At 35.2% G+C, this 21,970-nt stretch overlaps 4 protein-coding genes across 4 annotated transcripts; 2 read left to right on the forward strand and 2 right to left on the reverse strand.

The window, feature by feature from the left end:
* Nucleotides 1-139: 139 nt before the first annotated feature.
* On the reverse strand, nt 140-3,554 carry LOC105776602 (CBBY-like protein). The gene is made up of 11 exons (XM_012599357.2): nt 3,203-3,554; nt 2,989-3,038; nt 2,772-2,835; nt 2,632-2,680; nt 2,456-2,524; nt 2,075-2,133; nt 1,899-1,979; nt 1,382-1,536; nt 1,198-1,282; nt 554-697; nt 140-458 (listed from the first exon to the last, which is right to left on the reverse strand). Exons 1-11 carry the CDS (start codon nt 3,454-3,456, stop codon nt 356-358), a joined length of 1,113 nt encoding a protein of 370 aa, XP_012454811.1. The 5' UTR covers nt 3,457-3,554; the 3' UTR covers nt 140-355.
* A 1,605-nt stretch (nt 3,555-5,159) lies between these two features.
* On the reverse strand, nt 5,160-10,684 carry LOC105777573 (uncharacterized). Its single transcript, XM_012600918.2, has 15 exons — nt 10,557-10,684; nt 10,343-10,450; nt 10,148-10,262; nt 9,285-9,979; nt 9,035-9,166; nt 8,425-8,514; nt 8,202-8,325; nt 7,497-7,820; nt 7,206-7,270; nt 6,719-6,893; nt 6,517-6,621; nt 6,328-6,429; nt 6,072-6,242; nt 5,636-5,767; nt 5,160-5,556 (listed from the first exon to the last, which is right to left on the reverse strand). Coding segments are annotated over exons 1-15 (2,514 nt in total). The 5' UTR covers nt 10,559-10,684; the 3' UTR covers nt 5,160-5,382.
* A 2,663-nt stretch (nt 10,685-13,347) lies between these two features.
* On the forward strand, nt 13,348-15,684 carry LOC105778282 (uncharacterized). Its single transcript, XM_012601966.2, has 5 exons — nt 13,348-13,832; nt 14,016-14,126; nt 14,216-14,366; nt 14,674-14,942; nt 15,070-15,684. The coding sequence occupies exons 1-5, from the start codon at nt 13,456-13,458 to the stop codon at nt 15,311-15,313; spliced, it is 1,152 nt and encodes a 383-aa protein (XP_012457420.1). The 5' UTR covers nt 13,348-13,455; the 3' UTR covers nt 15,314-15,684.
* An 879-nt stretch (nt 15,685-16,563) lies between these two features.
* On the forward strand, nt 16,564-21,970 carry LOC105778281 (probable phospholipid-transporting ATPase 5). Its single transcript, XM_012601964.2, has 11 exons — nt 16,564-17,212; nt 17,295-18,754; nt 18,846-18,956; nt 19,110-19,386; nt 19,612-19,700; nt 19,791-19,875; nt 19,954-20,163; nt 20,270-20,395; nt 20,526-20,624; nt 20,838-21,029; nt 21,117-21,970. Exons 1-11 carry the CDS (start codon nt 16,793-16,795, stop codon nt 21,822-21,824), a joined length of 3,777 nt encoding a protein of 1,258 aa, XP_012457418.1. The 5' UTR covers nt 16,564-16,792; the 3' UTR covers nt 21,825-21,970.

Here is a 21,970-nt window from a genome sequence, read left to right on the forward strand (position 1 = left end):
CTTATTCTCTCAGGTTAGTGGATAAACGTAACTATACTACACTATTTTTTTTCCAATTGAACTTCAATTGCAGCATTAATTAGTACTCCTTTTTTCTGATTTCAGTGGATATGATGTCGGAGCTCCAGACCAACAGGAATTTCAACTTGAAAAGTTGCAAGCTAAATGTGTAGAAATCCATGAAAAAGCAAGACCTAATGTTGCTGTGAAGGAAGGTATGACAATCTTGAACAAAAATCATATTACAAATTTTAAGCCTGTATCTGCTTGACCAATGAACATTAAAGTTTCCAAATGGATTGCATTAAATGGCGAGCAATCAGCTCAGGCACCTTGATGAAGAATATTTCAAGGGTCAAGACCATCGCTTTTGGCATAGTTTAGAGATTGTTAGATCTGCACCTCCAAACCCATCCATTATAGCATTGGCTGTAGGGAACTCTGCTCTTGATGTGAAACTACAAAAGAGTAGACAAGCAATGATTCACATCATACGAAACGAGGATTGAATAGCATTACATGATTGACAATGTTGAGGAGTAAGCCTTTTTACCTGCTCCGCAGCGCGACACGGGGCATGCCTATCTGCTCAGCTGCAGCAAGTCCAGATTTGCTTCCTGCCACGAGGATGCAATTGTAGACAGGAACCTCAGCAATCTCTGCCCCTGCACGTAGTGAGGCTACAATCTTCTCCAACCTAGATAGCATTCACAACATCAGATGGAAGTTGGTAATGCTTCAGCCAAATGAGTGACTCGGCGAATCACGCATAAACAGAATATAATACATAAGTCCATGCATTTCCATTTCTATTTTCCCTATCTCGAAAAATCATGGAAATTTTAGTATATTTATATACTTCTCAACAATCAGCATTGACTAGAAATACTATTGACAATTGCTAAGGATGTTTGAAAATGGTGGTGCTGCAATGCTAGTCGTCTTAAGTATTGCAATTCCGGTTTTGAAGTCATAATATCTTACTGTGGGTGCATTCCAGGAAAAAAACAAGATAACTAAGAAATAAACCAGAAGTGAAGCTATAATCAAGAATCCATGTGGAGCACAGAATTAACAGCTTTCCAGACAGGTAAAGCAAAAGGTTACATGAATTTCAAGTTACTAATTTCCTTTCTTTGTCGGCCTCAGTTAGAAAAAGGAAATCTAAAGAACAAAAATAGGAAGTAGAGGTCTGACCTTTCAGATGAGCTGGTATCAATGTTAACACTCACTTTCAGCAAGGACGCAACCTCCTCCGCTATTCTTTGTTTCTCAGCAGAAGCTGGCAACGAAGCAAGAGCAAAACCTTTTAATACCAACAGACCGAACTGAAAGAATGCATACCATTTTCTCACCAAATACAAGGACCGAGAATATATACCTGCTTTTCTAGCTTCCTTAGCTAGTTGTTCATCCAAAGAAGAAGACATTCCTTTGCCAAACACAAGTTGACCATATAAACTCTTTTCTACTTCCTCATTCCCAACAACTTTTATTTTCGAGAGTCGTTCATCACCGAGTTTCTCAACTATAGAACTTTTTTTTTTTTTGACAGCAAAGGGAAAACATTAGCAAGCTTGCAAGCAGTCAACAAAGCATCTTGAACTCTAGCAAACTGGTAAGTGTTCGAAGTTAAATTCATTAGCTTAAGCCGTCAATATCTCTGAGGTATTGAGAAGGATGTCTCGAAAGGACTCCATAGTACAGATAAACTATGTCATTGAGATTTGCTTTTACAAGGTGCTGCTGTATAATGAACCGGAACATGCTTATACAAAAAAAAATAGATGGAAAAGAGGGAGAGAAAAGCTAGCAGCATACTCGAATCATAGCGGAATTACATCTCTTATAGTCCAGAAATGATGCATAGCATAATATTGGATATCACTAGGACATACCGAGCAGTTTTTTCTCCACTTCTACTGTAGGCTGTTAAGATGATCACGGGTATTCCTTTGTTACATGCATCATCAATAAAACTGCATAAACACAACAGTAAAACCAGATTTGAAGGACTGGTGCTGAGGACAAGTAGGTTTCAGAAATGAATAAAACACAAAGATCGACAACTTACTCCTCAACTCCTGGTCGTAAAGGTAAACTTTTCAGCATCAGTTCCTCCAGTGCATTTTTCTGCCAATAATATGATGATCATCCATTGGCTTAACATGTTTTACATTATAACAAGCAGCAAACATGATGGCAAGCAAAGCTTACATAGTTACAAGAAAGACTGTACGGTGAAGAAAGAACTCAAAGGTTTCAAGGAAAGGATAAGGAGAGCACTACATCCATGAAAAAGTTAATATCATTCTTTATCACAATTCAACTGTGTCTTGTTCGGACTCTTCAAGGATCCTCCAAATACAGTTAAAAATTTCCAACATATCCGCATAGGACACATACAAGTATCTACCATTTACACCTAAGTACGAGTAATGTAGATTCAGGTTACCTTCTCTCGCAGTACACTTTTCACAAATGGCTCCTTCTCACTTGTAGGCAATGAAGTAGGCCAACCAATCTGCCAAAGTATACCAGACTTTAAGCCACAAAATTGATATAATATCATGCAAACATACAATGCAAACCTCTAAAGCGATTTAATGCTTTCAACGACGAGAAATGTACTCGATTAAAATATAGAACCAGCATCTTTTCTTCATTACCAGCACTTCTCCTGGAAAGTAATCACAAAATGCATTTCAACACGATTCATAGTTTCAATCATTTATATATACATGGAAAGACGACCTTAGCCAAGGTTTCACCTTACAAGATCTGAATACACGGGTTCAGTCCAGTTTGCGCAGTCAAGCCCGAGCTTTTGAAATGCTGGAAATGTTTGAACAATAAACAGTAAATGAAGTAATAAACAAATGATTAGCAAATGATCATGATTAGCAAATGATCATGAAGCTTAATCATTGAAGTATTAACTTAGATCCTTTTGCGGAATAGACATATGATCACTTCATTTGGCCGCACCTAAATTGAAGGCTTGGCGATTACCCAAACGATATGCATCCATAATGACCCTGAAACAATTAAGAATTGTATCTCAAGCATAGTCATCGAAATTGCTCTATTGAACAGCTGAATTGAAAAAAAAAGTAAAAAGGGCAAATCCCAGTAACCAAAATGAGGAAAAAGAAAGGGAAAACCATATTAACACCAAAAAGTTAACCTTATAAAGAATTACCCATCAACTTCGAGAAGAACAGCTAGTTCCTGAGGTGGGTTTTGGCTCTGGGCACTAGAAGGTGAGCTGAAAGCAGTGAAGCCATTGAATTGCAGGGGTTTTCCATGGAAGTTGAAGTTCCTCGGGAAAGTAGAGGAAAATGAAGGATTGGTTTTAGGAGGCAGAAAAAGATGGTGGTTATTGTTAATAGTTGCAGTTGCGGTGTTATTGGAGAAGGCGAGAGTGTGAAGGATTGAACAAGAAGCGGTTTCCATGTCGTGATTTTATTTTGCTAAGATTTTTCAAAGAGAGAGATAGTGGCTGACTGGCTGCCAAAGAACTCGTTTCTGGCTTACTGATTTTGTTGGTCGGTCTTTTCTCTCATCAATGTTCGGTTTCTCGATTTAATTTACCATTACACCCTTCTCTTCTTCTTTTTTTACCCGACCCGTGAACTTCATTATGCAAGAGTTAGAGGTTAATAGTTTGTTATAAATTAATCGAATTTGTTATATTATATTAAAATAAACCATAATCAATTTTAACTTACTAGTTTTGCCAATATTTATACATGAAATCAACCATAATAAAAATGAAAATGCTTTCATGAATAAATAAATTTTGTATTTTAATTAAGTTTAAAAATATTTTATAATTGTTTTTAAACATAAGTTGTACAATAATTTTAAAATAAACATATTTTATAAAAGTTATTTATGTTTTATAATTTTAATAATATAGCATTTTTTATATTCAAAACATTATTATATTTCAAATAGTTTTATACATAGCTAATGCATTGCACGAAAAAAAGAGAGAGTTCCGCTTTGGTATATTAATAAAATAAGAAAATATTTAGTACACTATCAATAGAGTTTTTCGACTCGAAACAGGGTCTGACAAATGTGTTATAGAAGTGTAGTAATATATTAAAAAGTAAATATTTCAATTTTTATGGTTATTTGTAGAATTAAAAAATATATGTTAGTATACTAAATACTAACCTTAATAAAGTTAAGTATTAAATATAAGTGTTAGTATTACTGACAATGTATTTTTTTATTTCACAAGTAATTTTACAAAATTGACATGTGTCTATTTTCTTCTTCTTTTTAAATATTTATTGTTCTAATATTTTACTATAATCTTATAGAATGCTTGGCAACCCCTTAATCCTATTTGTGGGGTTAGTGTACCAAATATTTTCTCTACATATAATTATATTATTTTATAACATTAATTTTGTTTTCTAAAATGATTTATTTCTTAAATTTAATCAGATCAATATTAATATATTATTTTATTTGTATGGCTTTGTCATAAAAATTAAATATAACATTTAGATTTAAGAAAAAAATAATTTATTTTTAGAATAAAATCAATTTAACATTTCTAACATAACTATCTATCTACTTATTTATTCAACACTTTTTTTTGCTGAAAGTTTGGATTAATTAAAAGAATTAATAAAATTGTCAAACACATTAATAGAATTAAATATTAAAAATTTTATTTTAATTAGAACAAATTTTTTTTAACTATTTATCAAACACAAATGCTTATCATAAGTTTTTTGTGAATGCTTCATATAGACGACGAGCTTGTACACAAGTTTTACATCCAAAACTGACTCCCTGAACCTGAGTACCTTCCAAACTCATCCTACTAAAATACATTGGAAATCAACAAGGAAAACCCAGTAGCTTATACCTACTATCACCACCTTAGTTGGATTCGGAAAGCAAGCAAATCAATGCCAAATAGCCAATGACCTTTTCCTTTTCTCATCTACTGAATAACTCATAATAACCCTTTATATATAAACGCTCATGTTAAGTATAAGATGACAGAATAAACACAAAATAATGCCAAGAGGGGAGCTTAGGGATTTGGTTTTTCTTTGAAGACCTGGGAATCTGCAGTAGATTGCTGTGTCAATTGTAAAGGATCAAAAACATTTCAGGGAAGACCAAAAATATTTGATCTAAACAAGTATCTATAAATTATATTTTACACTTTGCCATCCTCATACAAATTAAATAAGAAAAAGCAAAAGCGGCCTACAAAATTGATGCTAGCTTGTAGCTTCTAACAAGGAAAAAAAATGAAAGCAAGCATAACATACAAATAGGAGGTAGCAGAAATTGAAGAAAAGCCAATCCTGCTTACCCCACTGCATTCACTATGTTCCATTTCAAGTGCTAATCTGAGAATTTTTCTAACTTCTTTCTGCCATCGTCCAAGCTATCCATGTTCTTCCTCTTCTTTGATAATCTAGTTGGATTTTGAAACCCATTTTCTTCATTGGTGAATTGTGCAGCTGTTCGGGCCCGCAACTCTTCTAAAGTCTCACCTTCTTTTGCTCTTTCTAGCACCTGAAAATCATAGACAGCATTTACATCGCTGTTGTTGAAAAGGGACATGCAAAATTGTTAAATCTTGGAGACGACTTACCAGATGACGACCGTAAAGATGAGTGCTTGAAAGTGCTTGAAGTGCATTTTGAGCTTCTTGCTTTGTAACAAACTCCACAAATGCGAACCCTCTATGGTTTCCAAATTTCATTGGTAGTCTTAAGCTCTTGATCTGGACAGCCAGAAAAAAAAAATTAGGGTCAACTAGAGAAACATAGAACATTTTGGTGTCTAGCAGAAAAAATATTAGTGCCGAGCTTGGATTAAAAATTCTTAAATTAGGTTCAAATTAATCAAGTTTCAATATTTTTTCCCTTTTAGGTTCTTTATCATGCAAGATTCCATCATTCACTACAATGATTCTCATGAGCAATATAGAATTGTATAACGATGACGACTAGAGTTAGTTATGTAATGGGGGAATATGTAGTCCTTAATCATTTATGAAGTTTATAAGTTTACAAAATAAAAAATACCTGGCCAAATGGGCTAAATAACTGTCTTAGATCCTTTTCTGTTGCTTCGAAAGCTACATTTCTTACAAGCAACTTTGTTGAACTTTTATCCTTCTCAACATTTTTCACTGCTTGTTCTTTCTTGGCATGACAAAGTTGTAAGATAAGTGCATGCCCATCCAAAATAGTTCCCTAAAAGAGAGAAAGGCATCAAAACGCTGCACCTCAAATTGTTGAAACTATATTTTTTAAGCTAGTTGATCTTAATTGTAATTACCTGCAAGTCTCTACAAATATTTGTTGCTGTCTCTACTGAATCAAACTCAATAAAACCATAACCCATCGAGACTTGCTTGCCATTCTTCAAGTGCTTTTTTACCTGCCAAAAAGAATGGCAAACCCATAAGTATCAGAAGGACAAGATCGATAGTGATTTAAAAAAGGTTCTGAATACCCAAATAATTACCCTGATGCTCTTTACTCTTCCTTCCTTCACAAGTTCAGTGAAATGATTCTTCAAGCTCTCTTCGGTGGTCTTGAAATTGATGTTCTTGACAAATAGAGATCGTGACTGAGATAGAAAAGCAATGATAAGTAATCAAAGCAAAAGCTTTATTGCACCAAAGAAAGAGAAGAGGAAAAAGGAAAACTCATATCATATGCCGAACCTCAATTCTATCAGGATCGATATCTGCATCTGATATTCCTTCTACATGTTGTTCCAGAATTGCCCTTTTAACATCATGTTCACCAACAGCTACATTATTCTTTTTGTCACCCTCAGAGGCTGAACTCTTATTCAGAACATTGTCAGGAGCCCACTCCAAGTATAAAGGAGCATCCCTGTATTAATGGAAGAAAACCAAATTCAGGTACCATGAATACTAATTCCAGCACACTTGAAAGATTCTAAAATATAGGATCCACCACAGTGCCTAACAAATATATATGAAGATATCCAGAATGAAACCGTTCAGGTTAACAACTGCCAAGTTTAAGCAAGTACAACTAAAATAAAAACAAATTAGCATTCATCTGGAGATAATTTGAAACTTTAACTAATATTCCTCCAATAAGAAAATATACTAGTAAGTTCATTATTCTGAATTGCTGTAAAGGTATTAAACTAATGTCTAAAAGAGGGGGAAAACTCACTTGAAACGTTTGTATGCTAAACCCTTAAATGCTGCACGAGCTTCAGCTGGTTCTAGGAAAACAACCTGAAATGCCATACACCAAAATCATCAATAAAGGATAAAACAGTCATGCACCATATAACAGTCACATAACCTGAAATCAAATTTGCCAGTTCTTCACATTTACATGTTTCCACATCATTAATTTTAAAAGGAGAATAAAAAAAAGTACTCCCCTACCCCCCCTCCAAATGCATAGCCCTAAACCAAAAATCTATTTAGAAGTTATAATTACAACATAAATGCATACCAGGGCCAATGTTTTTGTTGGAGGGAGAATAATCTTGTCTAAACTCCCAAATTTTCCAAACATCTTAGCTAGTTCACCCTCTGATGAACCGTATGGCAAGTTCTTGACTAACAGAACATGGTTACTCCTTTTTTTCCCATCCATTTTACCAGCAGCTATTTCCTCCAAAGAAGAGATGTTTACTCCAGAATTTGTAAGGGCCTTTTTTGTCTCTGAAATCACTTGAGTTTCCCCCAAAGCAATACGCACAGCTAGATCATCTGCTTCTCGATCAAGTAACTCACTCTTACTCACACCATATTTCCTAGCAATGTTTTCAACAACCTATTAATATGCAAGAAAATGAAAAGAGAGGTCAATGATACAATAGCAACATAATTAACATATAAGAGCACTTCAGTACAGCATAGCCAAAGATGTAAGACTACTATTATCAGAGCCAAAAACATGACAGGTCAGAGAGATTGTTAGTTCAATAAAATAATTTCATATCCATGGGTTGTCAGGATGGTTAAGTTAATAACAAAAGGGCATGTGAAATGCAGTTCAAGATCAGTAAATGTCCTTTGCAAATGACAAAGCATTTCATGGTCAATGACAAAAACTAGAACATACTTTAAATTCAGATAATATACAGAAACTGCCTAGGATTAATTTCGTTAAAAAAGAGAAAACAAATGCTGTGATATATTCAATAAAACATACTGTATCAGGGCGCATGAAAAGACTATTCCATGCTTTTGTGTCCCCACCAGCTTCAGATGCCTTCCTTTCTTCCTCCCTCTTTTGCTTGAAGCTTTTTGAACCTTGGTTAGTTGAAACATTGATCCTAAGAGATAGGCACATTGGATTAATGACCATAATATCTGGGAAGCAATTATCATTGAAACCTGAAGGGTAAAGAGTGATTGTAAGTGCATCTGCTTACTCTTGTTTGTCTGCAGGTTTTTTTAGTTTTGCGGGCATAACATGCAATAATCTACCCTGAAAAATCGATTTGTCCACTTCTTCTAAAGCCCTGCAAAATTTAATCAGGCAATAAGATCCATAAGCTCATATAGGATATCATAAAACGATTCAAAGCACAGATATATCCCTAAAATATGTAAGGAACACAGAAGGCTGAATGATCAGCTCCGCTTTACTATTAGTGAAATCAGAGAACAAGAGGTTAAGAATTAAAGCTCCCAAAGGGAACAGCCTGCATTTAATCTTTTGCAGGTGAAGAAAAAGAAAAGAATCTTATAATATATGAATAACATATTAGTAGAAAAATAGGATTTTTAAAAGTTCTACTAGGTATGTATGGTAAGCCATAGAATTGCTGTGCCCCAAAAAACAAGCATTACCCTTATGCAAACCTCGAATTCAAGAGGGCAACCAGAAATTTATAGCACCTAGCAAATGCACTAGAAAATTTATTCCTTCTATGTTCAATTATGAGCTCTCGGCATGTATGTATTAACAAACCTTCAAATTAAGCTTTGACAAATTTTGAAGTATCAAAACCAACACTAAAATAAATTAACAAATAATACCTGACTGCACATTCTGGAACCTTGTAAAGAACATATGCAATTCCCTTGGAACGCTTAGTGTCTTTATCAATAACAAGATGGACTTCTGAGATATCACCAAATTTGCCAAATAGTTCCGTCAACTCATCTTCACTGTCGATGAAAATGGGAATAAAAAAAAGATAGAACAAAATTGAATATATTGCCATGAAATGCCCTTAATAACAATTAAAAAAATAATAAAACCAGCAAGTTGAGTACAGAAATATACTTTGCTGTATATGGCAGGTTACGAACAAAAAGTCGACCACTCTCAAGGACTTCATCTCTGTCATCTTTCACGCCTAAAGATGGGTTGCCTGGATCAAGGGTTTCACCATCAAGATCTTTGGATGAATCCTCTTGAGTCTCATCCTGGATAACATTCTCAGAGAGTGACTTCTGTTTTCCCTTTTGGCCATCACCATCATCATCATTTTCCTCATCGTCATCACTTTCTGAATTTGACCAATCTTTCTTCACCCTACTCTTGAAATAATCCATATCCGAAATTACCTCATCACAGGCAACATTGTCTGATGCTTTGGTTTCATCTTCATCCGATGCAATGCTGGTTTCATCAGAGTCGGGCTCCACCAGAGCCGATGTCTGTCTGCCTTCCTTCTCAGCTACACCTTTTCTCTCAGTAGCTTTGCTACTCTGATTTACCGGGGTGTCAAGTACAATGTCATTTGCCCACATTTTAGACTTAACCCTCGGCTGCATAAGCTGAAGGAACTCTTGAAGCTGTGGGTCATCATCATTCTCACCATTTTCAATATCATTTTTCCCACCTTTAAAATCAGTTAAGGCAGAACCTTTAATCCCAACTGTGTTTTCCGTAGCTTCAGTCAGATTATCCTGTTTCTTTGCAGAATACCGACTCCACGGACGAGGCGTGTTCGGGTCCCCAACTTTACGAGCAATCTGAAAGAGAGCAACATAAGCTTTGTTTCTTCTAATACATTTCAAAATCAATTCAGCTCCCAATAAGTATACCATCTTTCTTTCTTTAGCTACATACGAAAACATTAATTATGGCAAGCCCTTTGAAGTTCCAAAAGACAAAAAAAAAAAAAAAAAGCAGGGGCAAACCTCGCATATGATTCTAGAAGTGTCAAGATAAGACTTGTTAAAGTACTTGATAGCTGCCTCTGCTTCTTGTTCCGTACGGTACCCAATAAATGCAAATTGTCTACTCTTTCCATCTCTGATTAAAAATATAAATTCATTAAGAAACAATTAACTAAAAATTTTAAAACAAAACAAAAGAAAGAAGTTAATAGTTACTTGGTGCGCATAAGCTTGGCATCTGTAACTTCTCCTTTCTGAGAAAAGAAGTCTCTTAAACGATCTTCCGCGATATGTTTTGGAAGATTTTTCACACATATTCTAGACCTTCACAAACCAAAAATTTACAAAAGAAAAAAAAAACAAAATCGTCAAATTGTGAATACACTATAGTGATTCAGCAGATAACTGGAAAAGAAAACAAAATTCTTACATAATTTCTCTCAAATTGAGATAAGTCAGGGCGCCGCTTGTCGAGGGAATTTCTTTTTTCTGTCCTAGTTTCTAAAGGCCGAAGTTCAGGTAGAGTAAGGGTTCGCTCAGTCGTTGAAAGTTGCCTTTGAGTAGAAAGGGAGAAGGGCTTCTTAATTTGAAGTTTTGAACCGGGTCTATTACGGGTCAAAACAAAGCCCACGAACTTGGCCTGTTTTTTAGAATGGTTTGGACCATTTCTTGGTTCATTAGTATGGGCCATTCAATTCTAGAGCTTGCATATCTCGATCCAAATATCACCTTTAAGGCTTTAACCAAATTTATTGTAGTATTTAATTTATTTATATATTTAAATAATTGAATTTTGGTGTAATTATTTATAATTAAAAATTTGTAATATGTTTGGTAACCACTTAATTAGTAAGGCCCACTAAAATGTAATTGCAGCTAGGGGTCCACTTAATTTGTAACTGTTCATGAATCGTTCATATAATGTTTGTTTATGTTCGTTTATTAAGCTAAATAAATGAGTATGAACAAAAAATTTATGTTCCTTTAATAAATGAACGAATACGAACAGAGGTGTATTCGGTTCGTTTATGTTTACGAACAAGCTCGTTTATTGTTCTATTACAGCATGTTTGGTTAGCATGAATAGCCATTCCATTCCTTGCCTATTCCGCGCGCTACAGTAATTACACCCCTATTCCACAGTTTGGTTCACCGTTTACCGATTCCTTGCCTATTCCATTCCTTTCTTATTCCCTCAGCAGCTGTAATAGGTATTCAGGGGTGGGGGCTTTGAATAGCCATTCCATTCCTTGCTATTCCCTCGCCGTTTACTGATTTCACATTTTGAGACCAAAATAGCCTGCTTTCTTCTCCCTAAAATTTTGCTCCAAATTTCATATCCCCAAATCAAGTATCGATTTGCCTTCATCTTTATCTCCCCAAAGGTAGGTTTTCACAATTTCTTGCAGTTCTAGGGTAAGAATAGTCATTTTGTTTATGGCTTTACTAGTCTTCCGCTTCTTGCAGCGACTGACAAACAATAGCGAGAAGGGAGGTAATCTTTTTCTGCCCTCATCAAGCTTTATCCTCTCCGGCGTTTCCCTTCCATTGATTGCAGAGGTAATTTTTTTACTTCTTTTATTCATTGATTTTTCCTTCTTACGTTTGGGAACTTAAAACCGATTTCTGCCCTCAGCTTCATCTTCTCCTACGTTTCTTTTCTTCATTTTATCAGGAACGAAAAATATTTTTTTCACTCTTTGCTTAAAACCGATTTCTTGGGTTAGGGCCGGGAAGATAATTTATTCTTTTCTTTCTACTCCTAACTCTACAGCAGCCTGACAGGTCATTACCATCACTCTTTAGCAGCTCGCACTCTTTCCTTGTTTATTTTACAGGTTAGTTTTGCTTTTCCTCAAATCTGCAATATTTGTTATATTATTCACCAAAATATATTTGAATATTTTGTTCTCCTAATTTTCATTCTTTTCTTATGATTTCCATTAGGCTTTTCTTTGACTGTTTCTATTGCATGTTCGATTGAACAGATGAAAAGTTTTTCAAGGTGATTCTATTACTTGTTTATTCTATTGCATGTTTGACTGATTCTATTGTTTTCCGAATGGCTTGTGATTTCAACTAGTTGAGTTCTGTTTATTTGCATTTCTTGAAATTTCCTAATGTTAACATGGAGTTCATGTTTTGGTTTCTGTATTAAGTTGATGTTTTTCTGTATTAAGTTGATGTTTTCCGTTTGTGTTTATGGATTATATATAATTTTTATAGTATTATATATTATGATTTTAGTAAATTCATATAAGAATGATTATATTAAGAATTTTATTAAATTATATATTTTTATTAAATTATATTTAATAATAATTATGTTAAAATATGATTAAATTATTTATATTAATAATCTTATCAAAATTTAATAACAATAACAATAATCATCAACCTCAAAAAAATTCTGCCAAGGGTATTCTAGTCATTTTAGTTTTTTTTCCTTATACTATTACAACATCATTCCATTCAACCAAAGACAAGAATACTATTATAGTTCTATTCCATTCCATTCAACCAAACAATTGAATTGCTATTACAGCTCATTCCATTACAGCTCTATTCCATTACAGCAAACCAAATGTGCCGTTAGTGTAATAAAATCATCTTGGTTTGTATTTTTCATTTATAATATAATTATTAATATTTATATTTGACTATTTTATTTCTAAACAATATATGTGTGAATTTATTTATTATTTATTAACATTTTTCGTGAACATGTTCAATTATATGTTTATGAACATGTTTGTTTAATGTTCGTGAACATGTTTGATTAAGTTAAATGAACATGTTCGTGAATATTAAATAAACGAACATTAACAAAAATTTGAAATTTTAACAAACATAAATTAAACACGAACAAGCTTAAAAATAAACAAGCGAACATGAACAAATGTTTATTCGTTCAAGTTTAGTTCATTTACAACTTTAATTGCAGCACCCAATTACACTATACAATTTTTAATGAAGAGTGAGAATTTGAATAATTACTACAAAAAAATTATGATATAATCCAATTAATTTATCAATTTACAAGTATACTCCTACATAATTTAAATTTTAAAAGTAATTTTGTAAAATAATAATTTAATTTTATAATATATATTTTATTTAAAAATATCATTATATATTATTTTATTGATCTTGTTAATTTTCTATACATTTTTACTTACTAAAAATTAATATATTATACATAGCCCGCGGAGATTAAAAAAAGAAAAAGAAAAGGGATGCCGGGCTCATTACACAGAAATATGCAACGAAGATGAGTTAATTCGGGGATTTCCTTGTTCCAACAAAGGAAAGTTGTGAAGGCAAAGTCAATGTCTTCTTCGTACATGTCGTGGAGATCGTCTGCCTCGAACAGGAGACCAACTCAACCCACTAACACTTCCAAGAATCGTGGAACTATCTATCCGGACCTAAACCAGGATCCGACTCCAAAACCCGTCATTCACTTTCTCGCCTTTGCCCTCATAGTCTTTCTCGGACTCCTCCAATTCTTACCGGCTTCCCATTTCCGTCACCCCTCCGACCCTCACAGAAAGTGGGTCCCTTTTAACTCCCACTCCTCTCCCTCTCCCACCGTGAAACTCACCGTTGATGAAGATGACGGGTTGATACACATTGTTTCATGGATGCAGTGTTTGGACCTTAAAGTGCTGGCAGTCCTTGCCAACTCAACTCTTTCAAGTTCAAGGTATCGGTTTAATTTCTCGAACTTGCTCTGTTTTCAGGGACCTTTTCTGGGTGCAAGTCTTATCGGCCATTAATGATGCTAAGAGCAAATTTGAAGAGTTGACTTCAAGATTTCAATGCTAAATAATTTGTCGCCTTTTCTGCTTTTCTTACTCATTTTTTCTGTGTTTTTCTAAATATTCAGATATCCAGATATGCTTCACTTTCATTTCTTTACACCTCAAGGGGACAAAGACAAAGTTTCCTTTTATAAGTTGAAAGTTTTATTTCCACATTCAAACCTTGAACTTCATGGGTAATATATTGTTTTTTCTTCTTCTTATTATTACATACTTACAAGGTTCATGTCTTGATTCTTGTTGATGTTGTTGTCAAAATATGTAGGCAAGAGAAAGTGAAAGAAATAATTAAGAGGGCTTCTTCTGAAGCAGAATATGACAGTCTCAATCTTGAGGAAATAGCACCTTTCATTATACCAAGTGTTCATCAGTCTCTAACAAAATTCATATATGTTTCTCCCAATCTAATTTTAATGGTTGGTTTCTTCTTTACTATGTAATTTATAGTTGCTAACAGATTAAATTCCTAATATATGTTCAAGACATTGGAAGTTGGAACACTTTAAAACATGATTGCATGCATTCTCTGATGCAAATAGAAGAACTGGATTCTATGTTGCCTCCATATATTTAGTTGTTCGGTGCTTGCCTTACCCCTGATGGGAAGTTACAGGCTTAGAGGATTTGGTAGTCAACTAATGAATGTATTTGAACATTAGGCTATTTTCTTATTTGGGATGGCATTTCTTGTTGTAAAATTTCTAGACTTGGCTTTCATTGCAGGGAAGAATAGAAGAGCTAACCGGAATTGACTTAAGCGCTCATGCCGCTGCAGCTGCTGAGGACTGCTCTAATAGGCTAAACAGCTATGTCAGCTCGGATGTTTTGGATGCTATTCAAAGATCGGCCTCAAAACCATGGATATCCGTGACACCATATGTGAAGGATGCATGTATGCCTGACTTAAGTTTGCTTTTGATTAATGGAAAGAAACTAGAGGAGTTTTTGGAGGCTGTCTTATGGTGGAGTAAAGTTCTGAATTGGAGTGACAGGTTTCTTGTTTTTTCCCTTCCGCCATAATATTCTTCATAAAGATGATAATATTACTTCTTTATATTCATCTCATAACCAGAGAGTGATTACTTCTACATTCGTCTGCATGTATACATATATATGCAGGAGTGATAAAAGGAACCCTGCAATAGGATTAGCACTCTATAACAGATATCTAAAGCTTTCAAATTCCTGGTTGGTGAAGGAACCAGCATCAGTAGACACCATTGAAACGAGCATGATCACTCATTATGATGGCCCCAAGATTGTTTGCTCTGAATTTGGAAATGACACCATTCCAGGCTCGTCTCATGGAAACTTATGGATAAAGTACCTTCCTTCAATGTCAAATCAGATTTTGGGGATCTAGAATAACATACTATTTGTGGGTTTACACTATCAAATTCCCAATATTTGCAGCAAAAGACAAGATATGTTTACAAAGTGCCGCCTGCCAAGTGCCAACAACCATGATTAGCTATAAATTTCTTAGCCGGCCCTTATCTAGTTGTGCATTGCTCGATTTTAATGTCCTTTGTTTATAGCTATCAACGCAAGGAAGTCAGAATAAATCTGTGAAATAATCTTATACATTTTTATATTGGGATCATTGGTCTGACCACAAGCCAACTTTCTGCCTTGTATATAACCTTGTTGTTTCCCCATGGAGGTTTTAGTTGCATTGGTACTTGATATCAGTTTAATATGAACCATTATATTCAAAGTCAAAGGCTCTATTCACCTGGCAAGTTTATTAATTGTTCATTTGTTTTTCAGTTAGGCAAGCCTATGCAATTGGTCTTTGTTTTTTAATCATTTTTGCCGGGGCTCCTAGGCCAAAGTTCCTTGATGAAAGGATAATAATGAAAATACCCATGAATTAACGCATTTCAAGTTCTCAAACTAACGTGTAAATTTCATTACCCACAGATTATCACGCCATTAATTGTGTTTATACATCACTTAACTAATAACGAATAATTTAAGAGCTTTGGAGGGCTGCTCAGGGTAATTATAATCCATGTTCTTGAAGATATATAACAATACATGAATGATTCTACGGAATTATTTTAGTCTTTGAAGATTTATAAAAAAAGGGTTGGTTGACATTGTAGAAACAGAATAAAATAACACATGAAATAGTATCCTTTTATATATTCGGAAGCTCAAATCTAGAGGCAGATGAACACAATAGGGTAATTTTTTATGTTGTTCTTCTTTTCGTGTTTTGAACAATAATATTAATTGCTTTTCTCTTGTAATCTTTAAGATGCCCATGGTCACCTTCATAAAATTGACTATATATATATTTGGTTTGAAAAAAAAAACACCTTCCCAAGATTCAATTCTCGAATCTAGAGGCAATTCTGATTGATTAAGCAAAAACTAAGTCTTTGAAGACCTTTTTGAGTATTTTGAAGTAAACAGCAAGGCAAGGTCGATTTGCATATAATCATATAATATTTTAACTCAAAGAAAGAAAACGGTGAAGTGTTTTTGAGGACGAGGGATGAAAATGTATATATATTTTTATCCGTAAAATGCGGCTTAATGAAGGCCTGCTAGATCTACGAAAGTCCAACTTCTAGCATTGGAAAGTCCTTCTATTTCAGAAACTACAATGATAGAATATGTATAACATTACAAAAATCAATGAGCTTTGTTCCTTTGTTTTTGTATTTACACTACTTGTGTATACATCCATGATTACAATGGCCGGAATCTATAGTTTTCTGAACGCCAGGGACCTATGTGATTTTCCATAGGCATTTTCGTACTCTTTTGACTTATCTTCTTCATATGATATATAGTTGAAGAGGGAGCTTGAAGTTTGTGAACTTTGTTAAAGATGGTGGCTGCATCATCAAGGAAAAGGAAGGGGAAGATTAGATGGAGCAAACTATATTCTTTTGCTGCATGCTTTCGACCCTTGACATCCAAAGAACGGCTGGCGGCTCGTGAGCTCATCGGTCAGCCGGGGTTTTCTCGGGTGGTGTTTTGCAACGAGCCTCACCTACACAAGAGAAAGCCTTACAAATACCCTTACAACTATATATCCACAACCAAATACAACGTTCTGACTTTCCTTCCAAGAGCACTTTTTGAGCAGTTTAGAAGAGTAGCCAATTTCTATTTTTTATTGGCAGCAATTTTCTCACTATTTTCTTTAGCTCCTTTCTCACGAGCTAGCTTGATTGCTCCTTTGGTGTTTGTGGTTGGAATCAGCATGCTTAAAGAGGCTGTTGAAGATTGGCATAGGTTTTTTCAGGTAACTTGTAACTAAGCATCACTTGTTCATCTATATTTTGTACCATTTACTTATTAGATAAAGCTGTTTTTTTTTTTTGCAGGATTTGGATGTAAACAATCGAACTGTAAAGACTCATATAAGCAACGGGGTGTTTGTAGATAAGTTGTGGAAAGAACTTCGTGTAGGGGATGTTGTAAAGGTTAACAAAGGCGAATACTTTCCGAGTGATCTTCTTTTGCTGTCTTCCGGCAATGAAGATGGTGTTTGTTATGTGGAAACCATGAACCTTGATGGAGAAACGAATCTGAAGATCAAAAGATGCTTGGAAGCCAGTCTTTGTTTGAATGAGGATGAAGAATTCAGTAAATTTAAGGCCACTGTTCACTGTGAGGATCCGAATCCGAACCTTTACACCTTTGTTGGGAACATAGAGTTCGAGAAGGAATCGTATCCTTTGAGCCCTTCTCAATTGCTTTTACGAGATTCGAAACTCAGAAACACTGATTACATTTATGGAGTAGTGATCTTCAGTGGACATGATACAAAAGCAGTACGGAACTCGACAAGGTCGCCATCTAAACGTAGCCGAATAGAGAGGAAAATGGATCATATTATCTACATTCTTTTCTCAATGCTTGTTTTGGTTTCCTTGGTTTCCTCCTTTGGATCTTTATTGTACTTGAGGCAGGACATGGTTGATTGGTGGTACCTTCAATTGCCAGATGATAATAAAGTCAATGACCTTGATGATTCGAACTCTGAAAAATATGATGATCGCTTCTTCAATCCATCAAAGCCGGTACAATCAGCTGGTTTACAGTTCATACGGGCCCTTGTATTGTATGGCTACTTAATCCCCATTTCTTTATACGTCTCCATTGAAGTTGTTAAAGTTTTACAAACAATGCTTATCAATAAAGACATAGAACTGTATGATGATGTAACATGCAAGTCAGTTCAAGCTCGGACTTCGAATTTAAACGAAGAACTCGGCCAGGTAGAAATGATACTCTCAGATAAAACTGGGACTCTGACATGTAATCAGATGGAGTTCAGGAAATGCTCAATTGCTGGAGTGTCATATGGGGGTGATATAACTGAGGTTGACCTTGCTGCATCAATGAGAATGAATGCTGATTTTGAACCATTCGAGTTCAGTATTGATGAGACCGATGGAGCAACCCGAAGCTTTGAACCATTTGAGTTCTCGGTATCAAGTTTTAGTGCTCAAAATGGGAATGCAAGACTTACAAAAACTGAGGAACCTGTTATCAAGGGTTTCAACTTTAGAGATGACAGGCTTACGAACGAGAATTGGATCCATGGATCCAACTTATTCGACATTACAATGTTCTTTAGAGTCATGGCTTTGTGTCATACAGGCATACCTCTCGAAGATGATAATCATAAGACGGATAAGCTAAGTTATGAAGCAGAATCACCAGAAGAAGTATCTTTCCTTATCGCCTCACAAGAGTTCGGTTTCCAATTTTGTAGAAGAACTCAATCATTGATGGTTCTTAGGGAGTTTGATCCTTCCTCTATGAAGGAAGTTGAGAGGTAACTTGTTGTCTTTCACAAAATTTACTTTGTTTCCAATAGTTTCCTTTCAATTTAATGCCTAAATATGATATATCAAGTTCATCTTCAGGGAATACAAGCTGCTAAATCTGTTGGAATTCAGCAGTTCGCGTAAGAGGATGTCGGTTATAGTCAGCAATGAAGATGGACAAAATTTTCTACTTTGCAAAGGTGCAGACAGGTATATCTAACACCTTGGATTACTTCAAATGCCGATTGATTCAATTTCATATAACAAGAATTGAAATGTAATCCATTATTTATAACTTGGGACTAGTCCATTGAAACCACCTTATCACTTATGTCATGTGTTTCCATTGGTCTTGATTTTCAGCATAATCTTCGATAGACTAGCCGATAACGGAAGGGCATATGAGCAAGCAACCACTATGCATCTTTCAAGTTACGCAGAAGATGGTCTTCGCACCCTAGCTTTCGCCTACAGGACAATTGAGGCAGCTGAGTACGAAAGTTGGAACACAATATTTACACAAGCCAAAGCTACCATTGGTCCTGAAAGAGAAGAACTACTAGAGCAAGCATCCGAAACGATAGAAAAGGACTTAATCTTATTAGGTGTTGTAGCTGTTGAAGACAAGTTACAAAAAGGGGTCAGTCAGTTATCTCCCTCTTTTGTCACTTTCTATGTGTTTTCTCTGGTTTTGTTCAATAGCAACGATACATATCCAGACATGTTCAAGCAAATGTCAAAAGTTTTCAAAAAAAGCAGCCCTGGATGTCCTTGCTTGTTGCATTTGCTACTTGATCTAACAAGCATATAATTCCAACATTAGTTTCCTGCAATCAACTGCTTATTCTATTTATGTACATAACAGGTTCCAGAGTGCATAGATAAACTTGCCCAAGCAGGGTTGAAAATATGGCTGCTCACTGGTGACAAGAGGGAGACTGCCATAAATATAGGGTGAGGCTTATATCACAGTTCCATATCTTTGTGTGTGTATATATATCACAGTTCCATATATATTTGCTATTGTATTGGCCCATTTGGCAGATTTGCTTGTAGCTTACTCCGTCAAGATATGAAGCAATTCCATTTGAGTTTGAGCAGAGATGCTGAGTCTAATAACCAAGTAAAGGTAAAAGTTAACTTGAAAAGGGCATTATGTTTGTCATATGCTTGGTAATAACAGTGACTCCTTTTTCTAGCTTTTCAGGATATGAAAGAAGACATTTTGCAACAAATTGAAAGTTCATACAAAATGGTCTGTGAAGAAAGAAACAAAGAGGCTCCATTTGGTCTAGTTATAGATGGAAAAGCTCTTGAAATTGCTTTGAGAGGGGACGTAAAGGATGAGTTCTTGCAATTGGCTGTTAACTGTGCTTCTGTCATATGCTGTCGAGTGTCCCCAAAACAGAAAGCTCTGGTATGGCATTTTGTCTTTGTTTCCTGTCACTTCTTCAATGATACATGGAAGCTGAGCAAATTCAATTTTCAACATCATATGATATTGATTTGTGTGGAAATTACAGATCACTAGATTAGTAAAGCAATATACTGGCAAAACAACTCTTGCAATTGGGGATGGGGCAAATGATGTTGGTATGATTCAAGAAGCTGATATTGGAGTCGGGATCAGTGGTATGGAAGGAATGCAGGTAATTTTTCATTATTTTCATTTAGATCAATGGTGGCAAGGGATCTTTAGGCTTCTGCATTGACTCTTAGTTCTATATACTTGTCGTACATCAAGCTAAAAGTAGTTTTTTCATGGATGATCACTTGCAGGCAGTCATGGCCAGTGACTTTTCGCTACCACAATTCCGATTCTTGGAGAGATTGCTTATAGTTCATGGCCATTGGTGTTATCAGAGAATATCAAAGATGGTACGTCTTTAATTTATATTTAAAAAAATTTCATGTACATACATACATGCATACATACATACATACATACATACATACATACATACATACATACATACATACATACATACATACATACATACATACATACATACATACATACATACATACATACATACATACATACATACATACATACATTCAAGACCTTAATTACTGGTGAAATGGTTGTAGGTTCTGTATTTTGTCTACAAGAATGTTGCTTTTGGCCTCACTCTATTCTACTATGAATTATACACAAGTTTCTCTGGAGAAGTCTTGTATGATGATTGGTATATGACAATGTTCAATGTGATGTTGACATCCTTGCCTGTCATAGCATTAGGAGTCCTCGAGCAAGATGTTTCATCGGACATATGCTTGCAGGTAATGTTTAACTAAATACGAACACATAAAGCTTCCATCTTCGAAACATTTACACAAATTTTCTCTGGTTCTTATGAAATGAAGCAGTTTCCAGCACTTTATCAACAAGGGCCAAGGAACGTACACTTCAGCTGGAGCCGCATTATCGGGTGGATATTAAATGGCGTGGTTAGTTCTCTAGTCATCTTCCTGGCAAACATTTACATACTCTCCCCAACAGCAATGCGAGAAAACGGATTCGTAGCGGATATCGATTCTCTAGGTGCTACAACATACACCTGCATAATATGGACTGTCAATTGTCAAATTGCCCTAATCACCAGCCATTTCACTTGGATCCAACATCTCTCTATATGGGGAAGCATCCTGTTATGGTACATTTTCTTGCTAGTCTATGGTGCATTGCCTCCAAATTTCTCAGGAAATGCATTCCAAGTGTTGGTCGAAGGCATCGGACCGGCACCCTTGTACTGGATGATCACGGTGCTCGTGGTCGTCGTGTCTCTCCTACCATACTTCATACACATTGTGATCCAAAGATCATATTTTCCCATGGATGATCATATCATCCAAGAAATGGAGCAGTGCTACAAGAAATATGATGTGAGAGATAATGAAATGTGGGTAAGAGAACAAAGGAACTCCCAGAGGTCTACTCGCATTGGGTTTTCAGCAAGAGTTGATGCAAAAATTTTGTCATTCAACCAACAGTTGCAACAAAAGAAATTGTCAATTTATAGAAGTGTGACAAATAGCCCCATATATAGATCAATAACTACCAGTCCCTTTTCCTAATACTCTCCTTTTTCCTCATTCTTTAATTTCATTCAGATATTGTACATTAGGAAATTGCTTATGTTATTCAAACTATTCTACTTGTACTCAATGCATCTTTGAATATGTGTACAAGAGCATGGGTGAAAGTTAGAATTTTGTGTTAA

Source organism: Gossypium raimondii, chromosome 10 (genome assembly GCF_025698545.1).
Source record: "Gossypium raimondii isolate GPD5lz chromosome 10, ASM2569854v1, whole genome shotgun sequence".
In the NCBI taxonomy this organism is placed as follows: domain Eukaryota; kingdom Viridiplantae; phylum Streptophyta; class Magnoliopsida; order Malvales; family Malvaceae; genus Gossypium; species Gossypium raimondii.

Coding starts and splice junctions, on each gene's coding strand:
- LOC105777573 (XM_012600918.2), bottom strand. Junction 8,326..8,424: donor AAACCTGCAGACAAACAAGA/GTAAGCAGATGC, acceptor CCTATCTCTTAG/GATCAATGTTTCAACTAACC. Junction 6,243..6,327: donor ATATTTGTAGAGACTTGCAG/GTAATTACAATT, acceptor TCTCTCTTTTAG/GGAACTATTTTGGATGGGCA.
- LOC105778281 (XM_012601964.2), top strand. CDS start 16,793: ATGGTGGCTGCATCATCAAGGAAAAGGAAGGGGAAGATTAGATGGAGC. Junction 20,164..20,269: donor CCCCAAAACAGAAAGCTCTG/GTATGGCATTTT, acceptor TGGAAATTACAG/ATCACTAGATTAGTAAAGCA. Junction 20,396..20,525: donor GTGGTATGGAAGGAATGCAG/GTAATTTTTCAT, acceptor GATCACTTGCAG/GCAGTCATGGCCAGTGACTT.
- LOC105778282 (XM_012601966.2), top strand. CDS start 13,456: ATGTCTTCTTCGTACATGTCGTGGAGATCGTCTGCCTCGAACAGGAGA. Junction 13,833..14,015: donor TCAACTCTTTCAAGTTCAAG/GTATCGGTTTAA, acceptor CTAAATATTCAG/ATATCCAGATATGCTTCACT. Junction 14,367..14,673: donor CTCCCAATCTAATTTTAATG/GTTGGTTTCTTC, acceptor CTTTCATTGCAG/GGAAGAATAGAAGAGCTAAC.
- LOC105776602 (XM_012599357.2), bottom strand. CDS start 3,456: ATGGAAACCGCTTCTTGTTCAATCCTTCACACTCTCGCCTTCTCCAAT. Junction 3,039..3,202: donor GTTCTTCTCGAAGTTGATGG/GTAATTCTTTAT, acceptor TAATTGTTTCAG/GGTCATTATGGATGCATATC. Junction 1,283..1,381: donor TAAGGAAGCTAGAAAAGCAG/GTATATATTCTC, acceptor CTTCGTTGCCAG/CTTCTGCTGAGAAACAAAGA.